We start from the raw sequence: 22,713 nt of genomic DNA, 5'->3' as shown, positions 1-22,713 counted from the left end.
AGTTTTTAAACAAGATTCCCCATGTACAGTTTAAAAAATACAATTTAGCATATAAATATTGATATAAATACTTAAAACTAAGGAGTGCAAGGACTGAAAAGTGCAATATTAATTAAGTAAATAAAAAAACCTTATAATTAAAAGGTACCAGCTGCAACAGATATTTCCAAATAAATAAATTCCGAACCTATTTTAAAAACAGCTTATTTTTCATAAGCCAACCGAATATTAAAAAAAATAAGTAAAAAAGAATAATAAATTGCTAGGTAAATAAGGTCATAGTAATCGTCATTACTTAGAAAACATCTAGAAGATTAGCGAAAGATCAATATAGATTCAAAAAAATAAATGAATAAAGAAGGTTACCAGGGGATATAACACAGAAAAAAACAAGCAGTTTGTAGGACTTAAGACAGGCTTAGAAGCAGTCAAGTGAAGAACCGCAAACAGGAACCGGAAGCCATGCCCAGGAAACACAGTTGACAGTGAAAGCCGCCGTCGAATAAGTGCAACATAAGTGAAAAAGTGCCGACAATTCCGAATCGCCATTTAACAATTAAATGCGTACGCAGGCAAAGCGAAGCCAATGTCCAAACAATCAGCAAGAGCGGCCCCCAGTCCAAGAGTAGTTGCTTGGACGCCATTACTCCTCACCTGGTCATGGCTGACGCTGCAGTGCACGGCGCTGGACTGGCAGCAGGTTAAGCCCATGTACCTGGTCTCCATGAATCCCAGCCCCTTTAGTCTATCCAGCTCTTCCTCCTCCTCCTCCTCCTCTCCTGTCATCGCCCTACTCCGGTTCCCTGGAGCATGATGCGGAAATGAGTGCCAGTAGCATGGAGATTCGCCACATGAAAAGCATGAAGGGAATGCCTGCCTTCAGCGCGGAAGATGTGAAGGAACCAGAACCACTCGTCCTTAATCTGGAGACGACACCGCTAATGGAGAAGATGCTGCCGGAGGGCGCCATGGCCATGGATCGCATCTTTGGTGGCGATGTGGGAAATCCGCACTGTTTCCCCTACCAGGTGGGCATGCTGCTGCAGAGGCCCAAGGGTTTATACTGGTGTGGCGGTTCCCTGATCTCCGACAAGTATGTCGTTACCGCTGCCCACTGCGTGGACATGTAGGGAATGGTAAGAGCTGGCCGGGAGAACTCCTCCACTCATGTGTCCATCTTTTGCAGGGCCAAGCGGGCTTTGGTTTTCCTCGGCGCCAATGAGATCAAGAATGCCAAGGAGAAGGGCCAGGTGCGTTTGATGGTGCCCAGCAGCAACTTTCACATCTATCCCACTTGGAATCCCAAGAGGCTAAAGGATGACATAGCCCTGGTCAGGTTGCCGCATCCCGTCAGCTTTAATGGTGAGCGGTGAACGTTGAGAAAATCTGCATAAAGTTGAGGATCTTGAATTCCGTTCCAGAACGCATCCATCCCATCCAGCTGCCGAAGCGGCACTACGAGTACCGGAGCTTCAAGAACAAGCTGGCCATCGCCTCTGGCTGGGGACGCTATGCCACCGGCGTTCATGCCATCAGCAATGTCCTGCGCTATGTCCAACTCCAGATCATTGATGGTAGGACATGCAAGTCAAACTTCCCATTGTCCTATCGTGGAACGAATATCTGCACAAGTGGTCGGAATGCCAGGTCCACGTGCAATGGCGATTCCGGTGGACCCTTGGTGCTCCAACGGAAGTACTCCAAGAAGAGGGTCCTGGTGGGTATAACCTCCTTTGGCAGCATCTATGGCTGCGATCGTGGTTATCCGGCGGCCTTTACCAAAGTGGCCTCCTATCTGGACTGGATCAGCGATGAGACTGGTGTGAGTTCCTTTCAGGACACCACGGAGGCCATCTTCTTCGATCAGTATGTAAGGTCCTACGGCAAGCCGCCGCAAAGTAAGCGAATGAAAATGCCAGCGGAGAGACCAGAGGAGCAGGACGATGTCCCGGATGAACTGGACGTGCGTCCAGATCCCGATTCGGACGAGGACTTCTCCGACAATGTCCGACACCGACCTCGTTCGCGCCCCAAGTCCGAACACGAGTTCTATTTCTTGTAATCCCAAAAAATAAACGTTTATTTGTAAGTACCCCAAAGAAACGTATTCTTTTAGTTGCCATAGTTGGCCACCTCGGACTTGGCTTCGATCCAGTCCAGGTAGGAGGTGATCCGGGTGAAAACACCAGGCCATCCCTTCTCGCAACCAAAGGCAATGCCAAAGGACGTGGCTCCAATCAAGGTGCCGTCAATTACCAGGGGACCGCCAGAATCGCCGTTGCAGGTCGAGATTCCACCGGTGGTCTTAATGCAGATGTTGGTGGAGACAACCAGGCCTGCGTACCAAGGAGAACAGCCGCTGTTGTTCATGATGGGCGCCACGGCATACTGCAACTTGTCGGTGGCACCGGTGGCGGCTATAAAAGATTAAAAGAAATGTCAAACAATGGTAAAATGGCCCTTGAAAAAATTAGGAAAAATTTCAAAAAAAAATTATTTACTTTCCTAGATGCCTAGAAAGATTTGCCTTTTGATTCTGATCAATAATATATATGACTTATAGGGTCGGAAATGACTCCTTCACTGCATTTTAAGTTTCTGACTAAAAGTATAATACCCTGCAGGGTATACATATTCGCATTTTTTAGGTTGATATTCTTTTCCTACAACCGACAGCTTAAAATACTCATAACTAAGCCAAAAAAACATTAATTTCTATTTGGAAAGCTGTTCTGTGCTAGTTTTTAATATCTTAATAAATCTGCATACCTAAATTAAATTTTTAAAATATATAAAACTTTGTGAATTTTTCAAAATGTCAACAATGCTTAAATGTGCCTTAAAAAATTATGAAAAAAAAATTACTCTTTTCCCTATAAGCCTAGAAAGATTCACCTGTTACAAGCTTCTAACTAAAACTATAATACCCTAAAAAAGGTATAAAAATCCTAGACTAGATTTATGATTGATCACATTTTAAGATTATAATTTTTAACTGCGATTTCTTAATAATGTTGTGCAAAAGATTATTTAATCTTGGCCAAAGGTGAGAACTCAATTTAGATAAGATGTGACTTGGGTTTTTACCAACGTATTTTCGTTCACAAATACTTTGATTAATTTTTCTATAAAAATAACACTTTTCAAGCTATTTTGATTGATTTTCTTGAATAAAAAATATATAAAATCACATCTCCCTTGAAAGCATAAATAGCAAATTGAGCATTTTATGAGAAATTAAGGTAGTTTTTCTACCTTTTAACCCCGATAGCCTCTAGTTTAGTAAAAACTTTCTCCATTACTACGACATATAAATGCGTAACCCTAACCATATACAAGGTTCACTTACAGTCACTGATCTTGCCCCAGCCGGAAGCGATGGCACTCTCGCCGGCATAGGTCTGGTAGGTGTTGGACTTGACGGGCAGTTTGGCGGGCTGGATGTAATCTATAGGAAAAAAATATAGAAAAGCATTTAGAATTCACATAGATGAGTTTAGTTTTGTTGAAATCGGCACTTCACTTACCATTGAACTCAATGGGCACCGGCAGCTTGATGAGGGAAATATCGTTGGTGATGGTCTCGGGGATCCAATCCTCGTGCACAATCACATTCTTGGTCTCCACAAAGATAATCTGCTGGCCAACCTCCTTGGCATCGGTACGATCCCAGGCGCCCAGGTAGACATCCACGCCGGTGGTCAGGCTATCCGTGCAATGGGCGGCGGTCACGATCCAACGGTCGCTAATGATGGTACCACCGCACCAGGCAGCGCCTCCTTGGAGGTACAGGAGCAGACCCACTTGGTAGGGGAACTGCTGGGGCTTGGCCAGCTCACCGTTGGTAATCCTGCCATTGGGCACACTCCTGGGGTGGATATTGGGCACAGGAACCTCGATGTTCATGTTCTTCACCGACGACCAGTCGACGGCCTGGGCGCCAAGGATGGCGGCCAGCAGAAAGACCGTAGCACAAGCGAACCTCATTTTTCTTCGTTAATCACAACTAAGTTTCTGGTCAAGAATGGGAGCACTTTTATACGGAAACCGACGGCGATGGCGGGATCATAATTCATCGACTATCTGCCAATGGATTGCCCAGTTGGGAATAAACCGAGGTGATTTACAATCGTACAATTGGCCAATCCATTGCTATTGACGATGCTACCGATCTGGCGATAAGATTAAAGTACTTTGCGGTTTTTTTTCAGCCATATAGTGGCTATCATGGCCAGATTTATCAGTTTGTTGTAGTGGGCTTATCGAGGGGAACCGATGACGAGCCCACAGCGGCGAAGATCAATACAAGAAATAGGTGAATATACCAAGGATTTCGATTTTAGAAAAGGTTTCTTACTGAGTCATGAGTCAAAGCTTGATTTAAGACAGAAAGCTTATATTCTTGACCATTTAAAACAGTGTTTCGAAGGTTTTACTAACACTCCTTGGGATATTGTAATCGTAATAACACCTTTAAGGCTTATCTCTGCACCTTTTTGTATTCCCAGAGATAGTAAAACCGACTAGACCGATTATCAGAATAATGTTTTGTGATTTAATTGCATAATTTATAGAAGTCGAAGCCATAATTCTTACGGGCCCATGCCATGAGTGGATCAGGTGTACGTGCGGGCTTCCTGTCGACTCATTATGATGTCATAACCCAGACGATGCCGATGCGATGCACTTCCCTCAATCCAATTAAAAGGTATTCGGTATTTTCAAAACAACAACCAAAGCTCATTAAAGCTTAATACAATAATATAAGTAACCAAACAAAACAAACACTTAAACAAGGCATGAGAAACATGATTCAAAACGGAAATAAATTTAATGCAACAATTTTTGTTTGCTCTGATTGAAGGTCGTCTTAAACTAAAGGCAAAATACCAAACAAATGCCACAGAGAGTCTTCTCTCCCAGAGAGTGCGAGACCCCCATAGAAGGACAGATTTGGCCAATTAATTAGCACGGCTTTCTAAAAATTATACAATTCAAATGACACCTGTGCCCAGGTATGACACTATCTCGTTATAAATCTGCTCAAATGCCGTTCTATTAACTCCCCAACAATCGGCTGATAGATACATTTAGTAAAGTTGGCAAAAGTCCTTGAAGCAAGTTAAAAAGCAGAGCTAATTAAAACATTAAATGCGTAGCAAACTATAAAACAACTAAGCTAAGTAAATAAAAGCCAAACAAGGTGTTAAGTGCGTTATAGAGATTAGAAAACTTAAATACTCTATGAAATTTATACAACAAATAAAAGAAATAGATATATTTTTCCTATAAATAATTACGTAACTCATAGATTTCTGTTCAACATAAATATTTCCTTCCCAAAAGCATCTATAATTAAATGTTTTAAATATACATTTTATGCTCTCTGATTATGTTAATTTGCATTATGATTTATAATTAAAATAATTACCGATACAGTTACCAGTACAATACATCCCCTCACGCTTATAAATACCTTAATCTCGATGCACAACAATGCTCCTAATCGTATTTATGTTACATACACTTAGCAAGAGTATAATAAAAATGTAATTTATTTTAGCAAGATTAAACTGGTTCGAAGCGGCAGCGGTCAAGAGAACAATATTTTGCGTGCATTTTGTATTGGTTTGTTGTCGTTGTTTTGTAATGAGAAGCGAAATTATTTGACTTGGGTGCGACTTCATAATTAATATAAATGCAATACATGTGCCACCGCCCACAGCACACGAAACATGCGTATCTTAAATTGAACACACGAACAAATTTGTGTAAATAAATAAGATAAGCCCGAACATAAACACATCAAAATATTAATTTCGAAGCCCATTAACCGTTAAGTCCTGTATATCCTTCTAATTGCACTTACATATAAATAAATATAAAGATGATAAGCTTAAGAGAAAAAATTAAATTAAGTCGAGAATTGTAAATCTGTCGAGTTTGATGTTCCTAAAAAGGAATTTCGTTATGAAACCCGGGAAGCGAGAGCAAGTAGACCGATTAAGACGATCAAGTTAATAAAAAAGATAAATTAAAAGAGGAGAGATGGATTTTGATGTTTCTGGAAAAAGTTAAACACCAATTACAAGGTTATGGAAAGGTCAATTCTAAAAATATTAGTTACTAATAAATATGTTATTGCTCAAATGAGATTATTTTTTTGCCGCCTTAAGGAGTTTTCTTAGATTTTTGAAACAGGGAAACTCGCTCATCAAAGCAATTATTTTCTGGAAAAAGTTAAACACCAATTACAAGGTTATGGAAAGGTCAATTCTAAAAATATTAGTTGCTAATAAATATGTTATTGCTTAAATGAGATTATTTTTTTGCCGCCTTAATGAGTTTTCTTAGATTTTTGAAATAGGGAAACTCGCTTATCAAAGCAATTATTATAGATATGTTAATTATGGTGACAAACAAGAATTAAAAACCATGAAAAATATTTGTTTTGGAAAAGTAATTTTCCATTGCTAATTGCTTTTATTTCAAAATGTTGTGAAATAAATTTAAAATTTAAACAAGAAAGAAAGCTAACTTCGAGAAGTCGAAGTTTGTAGACCCTTGTAGTTACCCTAGGATCATAGGTTCGAATATGAATTCGATCATAACTAACCCAAAAATGCATTAATTTCAATTCGGAAAGTTGTTCTGTGCTAGTTTTTATAGGGTTAACAAATCTGCATACCAGTTTTTTCATTTAAACAATATTTGAAATTTGTCAAATTTTGACCATTTCAACAATATAAAATTTAATGATAAAATTTTGACAAAATAAATTGGAAAAAAAAATTTCTACCAAATATAGCTAGATCGATTCGGCTTTTCTTGCTGATCAAGAATATATATGATTTATAGGGTCGGAAACAACTGCTTCACTGAATTGCAAGCTTCTAATTGAAATAATAATACCCTTTAAGAGTGTAAAAATAAGGCAGTACTCTTTGTACTAAATATATTGTTTACTACTCTTAATTAATATAAAGCTGTTAATAAATAGCTAAAATTAAAGAAAGGAACTTTCGAGGTCAAAAATAAAGAATTTGCATTGGAAAAATACTGTTCTATTGCAATATTTGATGAAATAAATTTCAGCAACTCTGAGTACTTCATAATTTTATTTTTCATACCTTTCGCCCATTATGAGTTAATTTAAAGCTGCTAATGAACAAGACAAACTATAAATAGGTTCTTTAAATGAATGCTAATTTCAAATACAAATAAGAAACTGAAAATCAAATCTCAATCATCTCAAAATCTTCTCATCTGGAAGAGAAGTACGCAATTGAAGCTAAATAACTGAATAAGTGAAGCTCTTAAATAACACATAATTTAATTGCCACAAAAGAATGAACTGTTAGGCTCAAGTAAATTAATCCCATGTCTTTGAAGGCCTGCCTCACGATTATTAAATCACGCAAACTCGTTTTGTTGGATTACTCGATCTGCCACCGAGTTTAATCCCCTCGCTCGCTGCTCAATTTATGAATGGGCCGTGACGTTTATGTAAAAATAAATATAACAAATACATTATGTTATTTTGCTAATTTCCTCAATCTCTCGGAGTGGTTGGAGCATGAATCACGAGCATTCTACCGCCTTGAAGCGGGGTTATTAATAAAATTTGGATCCAGGTGGGTTCACAAAAGGTGCAAAGATGCAGCAGGAGCACATCTGTGAGGGAGTCATGGATATATGGATGCCGGGGCAGGCTTAAAAATAAGTAACCAAGAGCTCTTAACGTGCCGCCATAAGATCAGGCACCGATATGATCATTCGGGGCTCGCCTCTGTGTCCCGATGCCAGCCGATTCCGAGATCCTAACCGGTTTACCAGCTGTGTGAACCAAGCTTCAAACAGCTGCTTAACTTTCGCTGCCAGCCGCCGGTTACTTGTTCTTGGCAGCAGCAAAAGCACTGAGAACATTTAGGGGTATTTTTCAAATAATTGGTAGCTAAGAAATTCACAAGATTTTTTATTTAATGAAAAATCATAGGTTAAACTGATTTGCTATATGAAATCGTATGTAATTTTCACTTGATATTATTAACTCGCAGCATTCGAAATATGAATTATATAATATAAATATATATTAAATAACACGAAATATTAATATTATTCTCAAGATATTCATCTGATCAATAACATGTGTCTGTCTGTAGTGTAAGTATCTTTGACCAGTAAGTAACTATGATCAGTAAGTATCTATGACCAGTAACTATGATTATCAGTAAATATCAATGAGCATTAATTAAATATGATCAGTAAGTATCTATGATCAGTAAGTAAGTATGATCTGTTATAACTTTGAACACTAGTAAACAATGACTTGCAACTTTTGTAACACAACACATTTCTAAGACTTGGCCGGCAGCAGTCGCTTCATTCCGGGGATGTTAGAACCAGTTGGGAATCATATGCATCATATGTGCGGGATTTGTTTTGGAACAAAAGCAAGTATTTGAATGAAACTATGGACTTATTCTTCTATATAATTTTGCTAGTATATAAGTCGGATCACGGCGAATCGGTGGACTATATATACATATATATATATATAGCTGCCATAGGAATAATAGGAAATTTTGAAGAACAAGAATTATAACTTTACTAGTTTTCAACAGATTTTCATCAAATTTGAGATATAGCCATTAAATATTTATCTAGAATTTTGTGTAAAATTTGACTTTATATCATATAGCTGCCATACAAAATAGAGGAAAATTCAAAAAGGTACATATAATATGTCTGCAAAATCTATCCAAAATACACATTGACAATATAAGAAGCCCAAGGAAATATTAAAACAAACTCAAATCTAACAGCTTCAGTTTTAAGAGAAAGGTAGTGCAATTTTATACCAATGAATAAACTGATTTCTGTCCTATTTTTATACCGCATTTTTTTGTTCTCTGTTCTGTTAAAATCAACAGCAAGTGCAGCGGCTTAAACGGCCGACCCCCCGAGCAGAGCTTCTTGGCCCGGCTTATATAAAAACGGCTTTTGGCGCGCGTGCTCAGTCAGTTGCAGATTCGAAACGGAAACGCGCGCGTGCGCCGCAATCGAATTCGATCAAAGTATTTGAGTTTTGTGATTTGAAATTGGTTTTTTCTACGCCATTCCGTCTCGTTTCGTTTCGATTCGTTTCATTTCGTTGTGCTTCGGTCAAGTTCTGAATCACTTAAGGTGACACACATAAGGCAAGGTCGCGGAGTACTCCACAGTCAGTAGTCAAAATGGAAGGCCAGGCCAAGCAAGCGTACTTCGTCAATGAGGCATACAACCACGAAGAGTCGCCGCCCCAGAGCGGTGGAACTATGACTGGAAATGGAAATGGAAATGGAGCTGGCGGAGATGCCCTGCATCGCCGGAAGAGCGGCGGGAATAGGGACCTCCAGCTGGATATCAGTGGCTTCAAAAAGGGTCAGGAGATGCATGGAGGTACAGATCCACCGAATCTCGACTTTGATGACATTCTCCCCTTGATTGGGGAGTTTGGTCGCTATCAAAAGCTACTCTTCATCTGCATGATCCCGTTCTCCTTCTTCGTGGCCTTTGTGTACTTCTCCCAGATTTTCCTCACTTTGATACCCGAGCAGCATTGGTGTCATGTCCCGGAATTGGATGGCTTGGATGTGATGGCCAGGTGAGTAGTAGGTCCGATTCTCAAGGGTTTTCTCTTGAATATCTCAAGGATTTTCCCTCGTGAATCTTTTATTTGAAAATCTCATGGGGTTTTCCTCGAAAAACCAACAAACCAAGGCTCTTCATGGCTCTATGGCTGCATGGCTTGGGTTATGGCATCCGCTAAGCTCGGTAATTCACGTAATGTGCCATAAATATTCAAATGTGCTTTGTATAATCGTTGATTAGTGGCCAGGCCAGCACACACACTCTGTGTGTGTGTCTAGTGTGCGAAGTGCAGTAGTCGTAAACGTCGCCTCAAGTGCTAAAACTATAATGAAGACTTTGTCTCTATCGAAACGATCATGAATCTATTAAGCAGACACTGCGTTTCAGAACGTTATGTGAGTGCTATATGGTAATGAATGAATGAATGAAGTCACTTACTGTACAAATTGTATACCAATTGTAGTATAAATAATTGTCATTAATTGTTAAGGAATTCTTAAGACTTGTAATATTTAAAATTTGAACAAATCAACAGGAATATTGTAATTTAAGGAAAATTCTAAGAGGTCAACGAAAAACATTTATTTAATTAAAAGTTGCTTACCCAATGCTGGGTATTATGATTTCAGTCAGAGGCTTGTAATGCAAAGAAGGAGTCGTTTCCGACCCTATAGATAATATATATTCTTGATCAGCATGAACAGCCGAACCGATCTAGCTATATTTGGTACAACATTTTTTTTTCGAATTTTTTTTTTCAAAATTTTGTCATTAAATTTTATGTTGTTAAAATGGTCAAAATTTGACAAAATTCAAATTTTGTTTAAATTAAAAAACTTGTATGCAGATTTTTTAACCCTATAAAAACTAGCACAGAACAACTTTCCGAATTGAATTTAATGCATTTTTGGGTTAGTTATGCTCGATTTCATACTCTAATACGTGGTCCTATGGGATCGTGTGCTGATATACCCTTGCAGGGTATTATGATTTCAATTAGAAGCTTAAAAAGTAGTGAAGGAGTCGTTTCCGACCCAATAAATCGTATATATTATTGATCAGCATCGGCAGCCGAATCGATCTAACCATATTTGGTAGAAATTTTTTTTCGAATTTATTTTGTCAAAATTCTGTCATTAAATTTTAGATATTTCAAATGGTCAAAATTTGACAAAATTCAAATTTTGTTTAAATTAAAAAACTGGTATGCAGATTTTTTAACCCTATAAAAACTAGCATAGAACAACTTTTCGAATTGAAATGAATGCATTTTTGGGTTAGTTATGGTCGATTTTAAATTCAAACCTATGATCCTATGGGTAAATGCAATGGTATACACCCTTCGGCTCCTAGAAGTTATATTTCTCTCTTGTTAATTCTTCAACTATCGAAAGTAAAAGTAATACCAAGTATCTGTATCACCTTCCTTTTTTTTCATTTAAATGGATTTTTCATATATTGTTCAAGAGAACAAATCAGTATGAATAATACACCAAAAGGTCAGGTCGAACAAAGAATCAAACAAGTCAAAGTTCAAGGCTTTCAAACAGATCAATTAATAAACGACAAACAAATAACCAAACCCAATAATAATATTTTAATTATATTTATGTGTGCTAGCAATTATTTGCCTTTTTATATCCCATAGAAACAATCTCCATCCGGAAGCATTATCTTTGTGCGTAAATGGCAACAGTCTGAGACATGCGGTTCCGTTTTGAACTTTCACAAAATAAAAGCAATTGATCGATTACTATTAAAAACACATAACTACTTGTATGTCGATCTCACCTTGGAATCGAAAGGCTAAGGCTAATACCGGTTAGACCTGCAATCGAACCGATACTGGATAATGCCAAACTGAAAAGAATTGGCCATGCGAAAAGATGTGGTCTGCTTTAGTTCCCGCCCCTCCATCCGCCGAAATTCTCGATTCTAATAGACAAATTATATGTGCAAAGTGTTTGCAACGCGATTAAAGTCTAAAAACGATCGAACTTTAAACGAAAAACTAAAAACGAATGAAACGTAACGAAGCGATTCTGAGTCTCTGAGTGCGCCATGTTCTGGCCACAGTCATTAAGGCGTCCAACTTGGCTTAGAACGGCCATTTGGCCCGACCTTGGGCCATGATTGGGTTTTCCAGCCAGTCGTCCGTCCAGCTTAATAAGGCAAAGAACCTTACTGCCACGATCATCTGTGCAATTATCAGAGTTTTCAGTGGCAAGGAGAGCGTTTTCCCCTCCCTACTCTGCCCAAAGGCCCAGTGGGTGGCGGGGCTTTAGCAGTTAGATAAGCCAAGTTAGCCGGCCAAATTATTTAATTAGCAGCAGCGCAGCGTGAACGTTGCGACAACGCAGCAGCAGCCAGCTTACAGGTAGCACAGGTAGCTCAAGTAGCAAGTAGCAACAACAAGCCATCGTCGAGACTAATGTTGTGTGGCGGCGATGATGTGAAACCGTCGACCACCTCTTGACGGTGAACCCCAGTGGGGCATATATGAAGTTTGGATACTCTTTTACCATTACGAAATAAATTTATATTAAATTCGGTAAAGAAAATTACTGTCAGTACTGTCAGTATAACAATATTTAAAACAAATGTAGATAAGAGATGAAGATAATTTACAAAACACATTAAGATAAGCTGTTAGCTTGAGTTAAAATAGAACACAAAAGTAGAGAAAATCATAGCGGTATTAAAAATTAATACAAAAAACCCTTTCTACTGTGTATTAATAACTTAACTTTAATGTAGAGAATCAACCTATATAAAACTGCATTCCTGTTTAATATACAAATTTTTAATCTAATCTAATTAAAAACTTAACTTAAAGCATTCCATGGATTATGCAAATAAAAACCGATAAATGTCAAAGCTTGCCCTGGGAATAATATGTTAATTGAACTTATATGAGTTATCCAAGAGCAAGTTACTTTATTTATGGATTCAAAGGCATAACCATATTTATAATAGAGAAGGGGAGGCTATAATTTAACTCTAAATTGGTTAAAGATTTAAGTGTAAATTGTACGCCCTAAGAAAAATAAAAGAACACTGCTAGACAAATGAGTTAGCCAGGCATTCTAACTAATTATTTAGTAGTTACTCATGTATTTATGAAAATAATTGTTTAATAATTTTCAATTTGAACACTTTCCGCTTGCCCACATCCATCATAATTGCTGGACAAGCGATTAATCTTGTTTCTGCACCAAATTCAGACACTTTAAACCAATCCAAATGGAGCAGACATGAATGGTTAGAGTGTATCCGAAAACGCTTAAGTCGCAACCGGATTTTCGAGTGCGAGTGCGAGTGCCCCCCCAAGATCATGATAATTAAGTTGTCGCTTCCATACATATTCATGCTACATTGTGGGTACAAGCAAGTGTGTAGCTCAGTTGGCCATGGCTTAGAGCGTCTCTCTGAGAATTCCACACAACCCAAACCGATCCGACCCTGTATGATTTAATTGCAGCAACTTCAAAATACTCTCTATGTTTCTTCTTCCCCCTCCAGACTGGCCCTTTCCGTACCCATGACCAATGGAGAGTACAACAATTGTTACATGTACGATGTCAATTACACGGAGGTACTGGCCCAGGGCAAGGTGATGGCCGATCCAAAGTGGCCGCGGGTCAAGTGCCGCCACGGATGGTCATATAACTTCACGGAGATTCCCTACTCAACGGTGGCCACCGAACAGAATTGGGTTTGCGACGATGCCGCCCTGCCCACCTATGCCCAGTCCATATTCTTTCTGGGCGCCATCGCAGGAGGACTTCTCTTTGGCTGGGTGGCAGATCGCTTTGGACGAATTCCTGCCTTGATTGGTACGAATATGATGGGTCTTGTGGCTGGCGTGGGCACGGCTTTTGTGACCAACTTTTGGGAGTTTGCAGCCATGCGGTTCTTTGTGGGATTCGCCTTTGATAACTGCTTCACCATGATGTATATTTTGGGTGAGTATTTATGTGGGTTTTATGTTACTATTGGAGGAAAAAGAACTATAAGATATTGCATGTTGCAAATCAGATTCTTTTGAAAAGTTAGCTCTAAAGAAATTAATGAGAAAACATGCAATTCTTACGTGTTTCTCTTGTTCCTTATTTTATCTTTCCCTTAACCCTGCATTAACCACCAAACTTAAGCCTTTCCCTGTCTATTAAATTGATTAATTAGATTCTGACTAAATTCAATCAGTTAACTTGAATTTAATTCTTGACTTTTTATCTTATTTCGCCTTTCACAGTTCTGGAGTATGTGGGTCCCAAGTACCGCACCTTTGTGGCCAACATGTCGATAGCCATCTTCTTCACCGGTGCCGCCTGTCTGCTACCCTGGATAGCTTATTTTGTCGCCGATTGGAAAATCCTAGCCATTGTGACCTCTGCTCCGCTCTTCCTGGCCATATTTACACCAATGATTGTACCAGAATCAGCCCGTTGGTTGGTCTCCCAGGGCAAAGTGGACAAGGCCATCGGGATCCTCAAGAAGCTGGAGAAGCGAAATGGGCGCCAGGTGCCAACGCAGACGTATCAAAACTTTGCCGACAGCTGCAAGAGGATGCGGGAACAGGAGGCCCAGAATGGCAGCTACTCGGTGCTGGATCTCTTCAAGTCACCTCGCTTGCGTCGCACCACCTTGCTCCTGATCGTGATCTGGATGGCCATATCGCTGGTCTTTGATGGTCATGTGAGGAACGTGGGTTCTCTTGGGCTTGACATCTTCTTTACCTTCACCCTGGCCTGTTTCACGGAACTTCCAGCAGACACTCTGCTGACGGTGATCCTGGATCGCTTTGGACGCCGTTGGCTGGCCTGCAGCTCCATGGTGCTCAGCGGAGTCTTCAGTCTGCTGGCCACTGTGGTTCCCGTGGGCATCTACTCGGCCGCCTTGGCCATTATGGGTCGGTTCTTTGTGAACATCAGCTACAACATCGGATTGCAATGGGCGGCGGAAGTGCTCCCAACGGTGGTCAGGGCTCAGGCAGTGGCCTTCATCCACATCATGGGCTACGTGGCCAGCATCATAGCTCCGTTTGTGGTTTATCTGGCCAATATTTCTAATGCTCTGCCACTGATTATCCTGGGAGTCCTGGGTATTATTGGTGGCCTGCTATCGCTGCTGCTCCCCGAGACCCTGAATCACGTCCTGCCACAGACCCTGACTGATGGAGAGGAATTTGGACGGGGCCAGAGCATCTGGGACTTCCCCTGCTTGGCCAAACAGGTGGACGACGACGACGAGGACGAGGCGAAGAGGAACACCGACGTGGAGGAGGTGCGCTCCCAAGCCTTTGTGAGGGGAACCCAGACCGGAGCCTCTCTGAATGCCTCGACGGGTGGAGAGCTGAGATCGAGCATCCTGCGACGCTCGGTCAAGTCACGCAACTCCACGAAGCTTTAGAGGATCGGAACTCAGCCGACAAATCACTAGGTAGCTAATTCTTCTAGCAGCCAAAATTAAACTGTAGCTCTGCCTTGCATTTTTAGCATCAACTAGCCTCTAAGCGTCTTTAAGGACTTTTGTGATACTAGAACTAAGAAATTGTATGCGCCTCTTAAAAACAATTGAATAAAAAAATAAAGTAAACTAATAAAACTTATAAACAATTCAATACAAAACAAAGTAAACGAATGCAACGAATAGAAATTGGAACAAAAAATAATTTTGGGATCTATTAAATCAAAAAATACATGTTAAAACCAATAGAAATATATGTACATATATATTTATATATGGATATATCATTTTTCAAAACAAAAATGTAACATTTTTGTAAGTGTAGCACACACTAGCGCTCTGGTTGATTCACGGGTATTATGGGAAACAAATGTAAAATGTATATACATATAATTCATGTAGAATTAACCATAAACTTTACATATTAACTACAATTTTTGGAATTCAAATTTTAGGTTTTTAAACTAATTACACCAATATCCCAAGGAAAAAGAAGGAAATTTAATCCAAAGTTTAATTTTCTTATAGAACCGATTCGGAAATATAATACTTAAGCTTAAAATATTCGCATTCTTTGAGTCGATATTTTTATATGACAATTTTTTCGACAAATCAAAACTTTAAAAACTCATAACTCAGACAAAAAAGCATTAATTTTAATTCGAAAAGCTTTCCTATGCTAGTTTTTATCAGTTTAATAAATCTGCATACTCAATTTAAAATAAAAAAAATTAATTTTTTTTGTCCAATTTTTTTGTCAGTTTTAACGCTGAAATTTTGGAAAAATTGTATAAAAAAATTTTGTCTGCCTATGATGGCTAGATCGACTCGGCTATTGATGCTGATCAAGAATATATATGGTTTATAGGGCCGGAAATGACTCCTTCTTAAGTTACATGCTTTTGAATCAAATTACAATACTGCAAGGCTACAAAAATGCATAAAGTATTACTAAATATTTATTTAAAAATAAAAAACGGATATTTTAAAAAGAGTATATGAAACTATATAATAAGAAAATACGAAATTTACAATCTTTAAAAGGATGTTAAGAGATTTTTCCCATCGAAGAAGAAGCAACCAACGCACTTGACCACGAAAATATCTAAAACTAGGTCACATATGTACATATATCCATGTAAATAATGGAATATATAACCACCCTCGCTTTTATGATCGTGTTGTTTTTCAGCTTCTTGGCAAGTGCAAAATGCAATTAAACTTTGTATGCATTTATAGGCAGAAGGGTCAATAGTGAAATCCCCGTTCAAATATCCGATTGAACTACAAATAAAAGCCGGCACTCGATTCACCCATAAAAGCTGCAGCATTTCCAGAGCATCCAACCAGTAGTAACTTCATAATGTCTACCTTATCATCCGCCTGGCTGCTCCTCCTCCTGGGATTCCAATACAGTGTCGCCGTGGAACACAATTACCAAAATGAGGAAAGTAAAATCCTTTCGATTCTGAATGCATCCTTTCCCGTGCAAGAGTTGCTCTACCACATCGATGTCTGGCGGAACGATGCCCCTTTGGCGGGTCTGGAAGATCCTGCCGTGTCCAACTTGGAGTCTGTCATCCGGTCGGAAGTCGCAGGGGATTGGGAACGAGGCAGGCTCGTCCTTCAGTTGGCCAATCAGGCAAGAACTGTGCAGCTCAAGGAAGCGATCTACACGGCTCTCTGGAAGGAGCTGCAGCAGACCAAACAGATCTATGATCCCTCAAAGATTTTGGACTTTTTCGAGCAGCTATCAGTACACACGGATGTTCCCTTGGAGCTAATGGATGCGATCTATACAGCTTTCGTGCATCGCAGTGCCCAGCTAATAGAGGCACCCTTTCACACGGACAGTCAAGAAGCCAACTTTCCCTTGGTCAACTCCTTGATTCAACGGCTGACTCTTAGCACCTTGGACTATCTCAGGGATATCCTGGAGGCTCTCTACGATGCTGTATTAGCTTTGGAAACACCCCTAAGTGTGGTGGAACGACTGAGCAACTTCACAGCCAATTTGAGCCAGCTGGCATTGGCCAATCTCCATCTGCTGGACAGGGAGGAACTAAAACGAGCAGAGCCGGCAGTGCAGCAAGCTTTGCAGGCAAATCTGAGGCATATACTCGAACAACCTGGTTTCGAGCAGGAAGTGGACGCCACGCTACGCGGAGAGATCTATGCCAACCTGCCCAAGGACGAGCAAATGCTATACACCGCCCGAAAAGTCTGCATCCGGAATGTGACCGATCCGAGTGCCTATATCTACGAGTGTCCGCAGACCTATTTGATTTGCAGCAATCCGCCGGATCAAAAGAAGGCCGCCTACTTTATCCAACGAGGACACAGCAACGACAGCCGACCGCAGTTTGCCTTCTACAGCGCCTTTTGGCGGAATCGCTATATCCTAATGGAACCAGCCGGCGTAGGGGCTTACAGCGCCAACCATTCCATCACCAAGAATGTATACAGCAGGGTTAACATTCACTGGTGGCGAGTGGTGTATGGAATTGATGGTTTCTCTCTGATCGATGCGGCCACCGAGAGATCGGTGCTCTGTGGCGGTGATCCCTCGCACTGGGATGGCGAGGAGCATCATGTGTACACGCGCCGAGCAACGGAGCTATCTGCTCATCGTGCCGAGTGCACCTGGAACCTGGAGGATTGCAGCGATGCTGCTTAGCTCTGGATAAAGTTTGACAGCAATTAATAATCGCATTGGTAATCGAATAAAGCTGAATGTATATTAAAATGTTACTGTTCTTCATTTAAATATTTATAAACCATTTATTACATGTTAATCTTTCGCTATTTCCGGCTATGAAGGCCCACCCTCTGTGCCATTTTTATTAAAATTTATAATGGTCGCGAATCTTGTGCAAAAGGTAATTAAACCATGAATAATTTTTATGGCAGAAGGAGAAATAATTGCACGATATCAACTACAAATAAGGGTTAGTCTTGAGAAGCCACCTATAAAAGGTGGGTCTTTCCAGGGAAAATCAGTCAGTGCAGCCAGAATGGCATCTTCAACCGTTAGCGTGCTCCTCATCCTGGGACTTCTGGGTCTGTGTGGAGCCTTTGATATTCAACATTTTACCAGTGGATCCTTATCGCTTTATAATGCCACAACGGTGCCCCCCAATTTGGTCGCTGTCATCGAGTCGGAGATCGATGGAAACTGGGCAAGGAGCCCCATTGTCCTTAAATGGGCGGACCAAGCGCAGACGCAGGAGCTAAGGGATGCTATTTACACAGCTCTTTGGGAGCAGCTTTGGCGGATGAAGCACATTGACAATGCCGCAGATATTCTAAACCTGTACGATGAGCTAACTTGGAGAGCCGATGTGCCCTTGGAGGACCAAGCGAAGAAATGGGAGCTCCACGATAATATTCTCAGCGCCCTATGGAACACTACTCAGCGGAACGATACCATAAAACTCTCCAATCTTTACAGTCAGTTTTCTAGACGCAAGGATGTACCTTCCAGTTGGTTCCTCTTAATTAACCAGACGATTATTGATCGCTGTGTCCTCCTATTCGAGGCTCAATTGTACTCAGCAAAACCTAAAGAGACTTTTTCGTGGATCAACCTTTACTGTCTGGCCGTGACTTCGCCTCAACCTTTGGAAGACATACTGCAAGTCCTTTTCGACACTGTTCTGGTCATGGAAACTCCCTCGAGTGTGGCAAAACGGCTTGAGAACTTCAACAGCAGTTTGATCCTGCAGACCCAGGCTAATCTTAAACTATTCGAAAGGGTGGTGGAGACAGGAAAAGCTGATATTCCAGCGCTACAAGCCCTGCAAAATAACCTCAGAAGTTTACTGGAGAATCCCCGTTTCGACAAGGATGTGGATGGATCACTAAGAGCACAGGTATATGCGCGCCTCTCCAAGGAGGAGCAACTGCTATACACTGCCCAGAAGATATGCATCCGCAATGTGACTGATGGGTCTCTCTACATGCACGAGTGCCCGAGGACCTTGTTAATGTGCAACAATTACCATAGGAGCGCCAGGGCTCCGTTTTCCGTGCAACGTTTGCTCACCAACGACAGCCGGCCGCAGTTCGCCTTTTACAGTGATTACTGGAAACGCTATCTAGTTCTTAACAAGAATGTTCAAACTCCGACCAATGCCAGCATCACCAAAGACGTGTACAGTCAGACCTATTTTTCCTGGTGGCGAGTGGTGTACGGTAATGGTGGTATCTCCCTGTTCGATTCAGAAACCGAAAACTCCGTTGTGTGCGCTGGAGATCCCTCTCAAACAGTTGGAGGTGAGGTCCAGGTCTATACACGAAAGGCTGCTGAGTTCCAGACCCATCAGAGGGAATGTACCTGGAGCCTGGAGGACTGCAGCTTTGTTTAATCACTGCTAGACAGGGCAGTATTATTGTAAAACATATACAAAATATATATATATTTGCATTGTAAAAGTAGCTTGAGTTCGTTTTCCCTCTTTGCCTTTCAGAGAATTAATAAAATCGTATGACACATTATTAAATATGTGTAGATTCCATGGTTTCTATATCATTTCCGCTATAATAAAAGGTAATAAGAACTATTATCTTTTTATTAGCAAAACTCAACCACAAAATCCTTGAGTAAACATCTAATTGAACTGCAAATATGTTCAGTATTCTGACTCACCTATTGAAATAAAATAAGGGAAACCCCCTTTACTCGACGAGGAACCCACGATTTTTTAGGATAACCATATATCATTACTTAGTTTATTTTCCGACTAATAAGGCACATAAGAGAAGAGTTCTTTTCACCGTTGCGCAAAGTCCCAGGGAATGCACACCACGCCGTCGGTCAGCACCGAATAGTAGTGTGTGATGTGCAGCTTGCCCTGCTTCAGCTGCTGCTGCACCTGCATCTGGGACAGGTCTCGGAGTGCCGCTATCATTTTGTCCGGAGTGATGGCATCGTCTTTGGTCAGTGACTGCAACTGCAGCTGCTTTATGCACGCATCCATGAGCTCCTGCTCGACGTGCTTATCCTGAGCATATTTCTTCATCCGCTCTCTTGCTAGCTCCATGTGCTGGGTAATGAAGTCCACGAGTATGGAGCCCGGACAAGTGGCCGGTGTAATGAACTGACCCGTGGGACTCACCATAAGTGGACCCGCCTCCGATTCTACCACGATGGTGAACTCTTTTAGCGTCTTTGGCCATTCCGTTGGGTACTTTTGTTTGCCTAAATAATCGTTGAGCGAGGTTGTCACCTTCATCAGGTGATTGGCATAGCCGCTAGCCTGCTGCTTGGGCATAAATTTGCGCCGCCCGATCTGAATCTCCAGGAGGACCTGCGATAAGGTCCGTTCATATACGGGAACTACCTTCAAATAGGCATCGTGATGCGGAATGTTCTTGATGAAGTCAATCCACGTGCTGAGCACATCGCCGGTGAAGAGCATAACGTGACCTTCTAGGCTGATGCCCGTGAAGGGGGCAAAGACCACAATGCGTCCTTTAAGAGGAGCCATTTCTACCAGATGCGTGTTGGCCAGTCGCTCCAGGGTCTTCAGGCAGCCGCGATAGTGATCAATATTCCAGCCGCACTCGTAGCGGGCATCGCGCAGCTGCAGCTTCTCTACCAGCACCCGCTGCAGCTTGTCAATCTCTGCCTGTAACTCTGCGGTTTCCTTGACGCGCTGCCTGGCCTTGTCGGCGTTCTCCTCTAGCCAGGTGGTCAGCACTGGACGCTTGCTGGCACGCTCCTGTGGGTTTAAAATGAGCATTAACTTGGTTTTAAGAAGTCTATCCGGTTCGACGAACATTCTTTAGCTGAGATTCGAATTCCGCAAACTCTGCGTCGTAGTGGTAGTCCTGGCTGGGCCTAAACTCCAATCCCGAGCTCTTGGGCGGCTCTGGTTGCGCCTTGATGTTCTTTACGTACTCCGTGGAAAGATTGCAGGACTCGAGGAGCCCCTGGATGAATCTCTTTGGATCCCGCGTGCTCTGCCTGTCCGTACGTATCTGAATGAGCCGGAAGGTATCGCGCTTGTTTGCATCAGAACTGGCGCGCACATAGAACTTGAGCACCTGCGTATCCTCATTGCGTAGGCGGCGCTCGTATAAGGCCTCCAGGTGCTCGCTGAGCAATTTCAGGGAGTTCTCGTTGGTGTTCCGTTGCTCAGGATGCTGGGCAAAGAAGTCCGGATGCACCGCAAAGTAGAAGGGCCTCAGCGCCGTGGTCAGATCTACCAAAGAACCGAAGAATCACATGATATCCCAGGGCTCTGTTCAAATGCACACTGACCTTGGTTCAGCGATCGACGCAGCACTAGGAAGTGCCGCCTGCTGTTGACCAATTTCCGGATTTGGGGGACCAGCGACACGGACATTATGTAAGCGTCGAGCAGCGGCACAACCCTGCCCCTCGTCCCAGTTGGCCAGCATATGGCACAGACGACTGTTTACTCAAATATTTGAGATATATGACTCCTGATCTTGAAAATTATGAAAGACCGACGGTTGGTGTGACCGTTTCGCAAATCACTGGAAATCCCTAGCTATTGTATAGCGTTCAAGTTCTGACGGCCTAGCGTGTTTATATTCTTGCAATGAGTATTTTAATTCTAATCAGCAGTTTGCTATGTATTGATGTATTATTAACTCCCTCTCTCCCTCGCTATCTCACTGCGCCGCTCTTTCTCTCTCTCTCTCTGTTCGTCTCTAACTAGGCCTCAGTACCTCTTGCTCCTAATATCACTCTCTCGCTCTTGCTCTATGCATCTCTCTCACTCTGTGCCCACAGAGTATAAATACGAGCGCTATCATGGGGCTGTCCCTCATTTGGTCCCGTGCTTTCCGTGTGATAACATCTATTGTGCTTGTGACGTGTCATCTAATAAATAAATTAATTGATTTGATATTTGATATTTCCTAGCTATGTTTTCATTGTTTAAGTTGTCATCTCTATCCAGCCTATCGACTTTCGATAGTTTTGTGTGACCAGCTTCCACCCGCAAATCCGCATTGTTTACCTCGCATTCCTGCTGGAGTTTTCGCTAATTCTAATTGTTTAAATAAATACTTGTAAACAAATCTCAGGAAAGATGACTGCCGTTCCGCCCCCCGCTAACATCTCCACTCTGATGCCACTGGGTAAGTAAATAGAATCGAAGTGAAATTAACACGAGAAATCAACATAAACCGGCTTTGGTGTAATGTGCCTACAGAATTGGTGGACAAATGCATTGGCTCCCGCATCCATATAATCATGAAGAACGACAAGGAAATGGTCGGTACCCTGCTGGGATTTGATGACTTTGTCAACATGCTTCTGGACGATGTCACGGAGTACGAGAACACTCCAGACGGACGCCGCATCACCAAACTGGATCAGATTTTGCTCAATGGCAACAACATAACGATGGTGAGTGGCTCCGTTAACTACGTGTTTATCTTTAATTAATTGTTTATATTGCAGTTGGTGCCTGGTGGCGAGCTGGCGGAGTAGCAAAGTTCAATTTGTAAACAAATACATTTGTAAAATACCCAAAAAGAACGAGTTTCAATTCGTGGATAAATTTACATTTAGATTAACAGTTTCAGCTACTGTTCTTTAACAGACTGAGTGTTAACATGTTTCGCCTAGCAGAG

The 22,713-nt window shown here is 41.4% G+C and overlaps 6 protein-coding genes and 1 long non-coding RNA gene across 8 annotated transcripts in view; 4 read left to right on the top strand and 3 right to left on the bottom strand.

Moving 5' to 3' along the window:
- Nucleotides 1-22,713, bottom strand: part of LOC147642774 (uncharacterized) — a 40,592-nt gene that overhangs the window by 3,105 nt on the left and 14,774 nt on the right. The window lies entirely within an intron of this gene.
- LOC110184696 (chymotrypsin BI) lies at nucleotides 115-2,369 on the top strand. Its single transcript, XM_020953308.2, is given in 4 exon segments — nucleotides 115-781; nucleotides 783-1,126; nucleotides 1,187-1,362; nucleotides 1,422-2,369. Coding segments are annotated over 4 exon segments (1,356 nt in total). The 5' UTR covers nucleotides 115-586; the 3' UTR covers nucleotides 2,063-2,369.
- LOC110184734 (brachyurin) lies at nucleotides 2,053-4,191 on the bottom strand. Its single transcript, XM_020953361.2, has 3 exons — nucleotides 3,528-4,191; nucleotides 3,350-3,448; nucleotides 2,053-2,417 (listed from the first exon to the last, which is right to left on the bottom strand). Exons 1-3 carry the CDS (start codon nucleotides 3,985-3,987, stop codon nucleotides 2,113-2,115), a joined length of 864 nt encoding a protein of 287 aa, XP_020809020.1. The 5' UTR covers nucleotides 3,988-4,191; the 3' UTR covers nucleotides 2,053-2,112.
- On the top strand, nucleotides 9,019-15,240 carry LOC110184720 (organic cation transporter protein). 2 transcript variants are annotated; one of them, XM_020953340.2, is made up of 3 exons: nucleotides 9,019-9,646; nucleotides 13,156-13,598; nucleotides 13,889-15,240. In XM_020953340.2, exons 1-3 carry the CDS (start codon nucleotides 9,237-9,239, stop codon nucleotides 15,043-15,045), a joined length of 2,010 nt encoding a protein of 669 aa, XP_020808999.2. In that variant the 5' UTR covers nucleotides 9,019-9,236; the 3' UTR covers nucleotides 15,046-15,240. The 2 variants fall into 2 exon arrangements, with proteins under 2 accessions (XP_020808999.2, XP_086694820.1); XM_086838694.1 differs by lacking the exon at nucleotides 9,019-9,646 and adding an exon at nucleotides 13,044-13,097.
- Nucleotides 16,436-17,897, top strand: LOC110184724 (uncharacterized). The gene has a single exon (XM_020953350.2). It carries the CDS (start codon nucleotides 16,466-16,468, stop codon nucleotides 17,777-17,779), a length of 1,314 nt encoding a protein of 437 aa, XP_020809009.2. The 5' UTR covers nucleotides 16,436-16,465; the 3' UTR covers nucleotides 17,780-17,897.
- Nucleotides 19,656-21,713, bottom strand: LOC110184722 (T-cell activation inhibitor, mitochondrial). The gene is made up of 3 exons (XM_020953349.2): nucleotides 21,368-21,713; nucleotides 20,884-21,308; nucleotides 19,656-20,825 (listed from the first exon to the last, which is right to left on the bottom strand). Exons 1-3 carry the CDS (start codon nucleotides 21,450-21,452, stop codon nucleotides 19,875-19,877), a joined length of 1,461 nt encoding a protein of 486 aa, XP_020809008.1. The 5' UTR covers nucleotides 21,453-21,713; the 3' UTR covers nucleotides 19,656-19,874.
- On the top strand, nucleotides 21,887-22,615 carry LOC110184735 (U6 snRNA-associated Sm-like protein LSm5). The gene is made up of 3 exons (XM_020953362.2): nucleotides 21,887-22,215; nucleotides 22,290-22,486; nucleotides 22,541-22,615. The coding sequence occupies exons 1-3, from the start codon at nucleotides 22,167-22,169 to the stop codon at nucleotides 22,568-22,570; spliced, it is 276 nt and encodes a 91-aa protein (XP_020809021.1). The 5' UTR covers nucleotides 21,887-22,166; the 3' UTR covers nucleotides 22,571-22,615.

The sequence above is a fragment of the Drosophila serrata genome, unplaced genomic scaffold, assembly GCF_035046125.1.
Source record: "Drosophila serrata isolate PLE 108 unplaced genomic scaffold, ASM3504612v1 contig_359, whole genome shotgun sequence".
Taxonomy (NCBI): Eukaryota; Metazoa; Arthropoda; class Insecta; order Diptera; family Drosophilidae; genus Drosophila; species Drosophila serrata.
The sequence above is the reverse complement of the archived record's forward strand: the minus strand, read 5'-3'. Positions and strand labels throughout refer to the sequence as shown.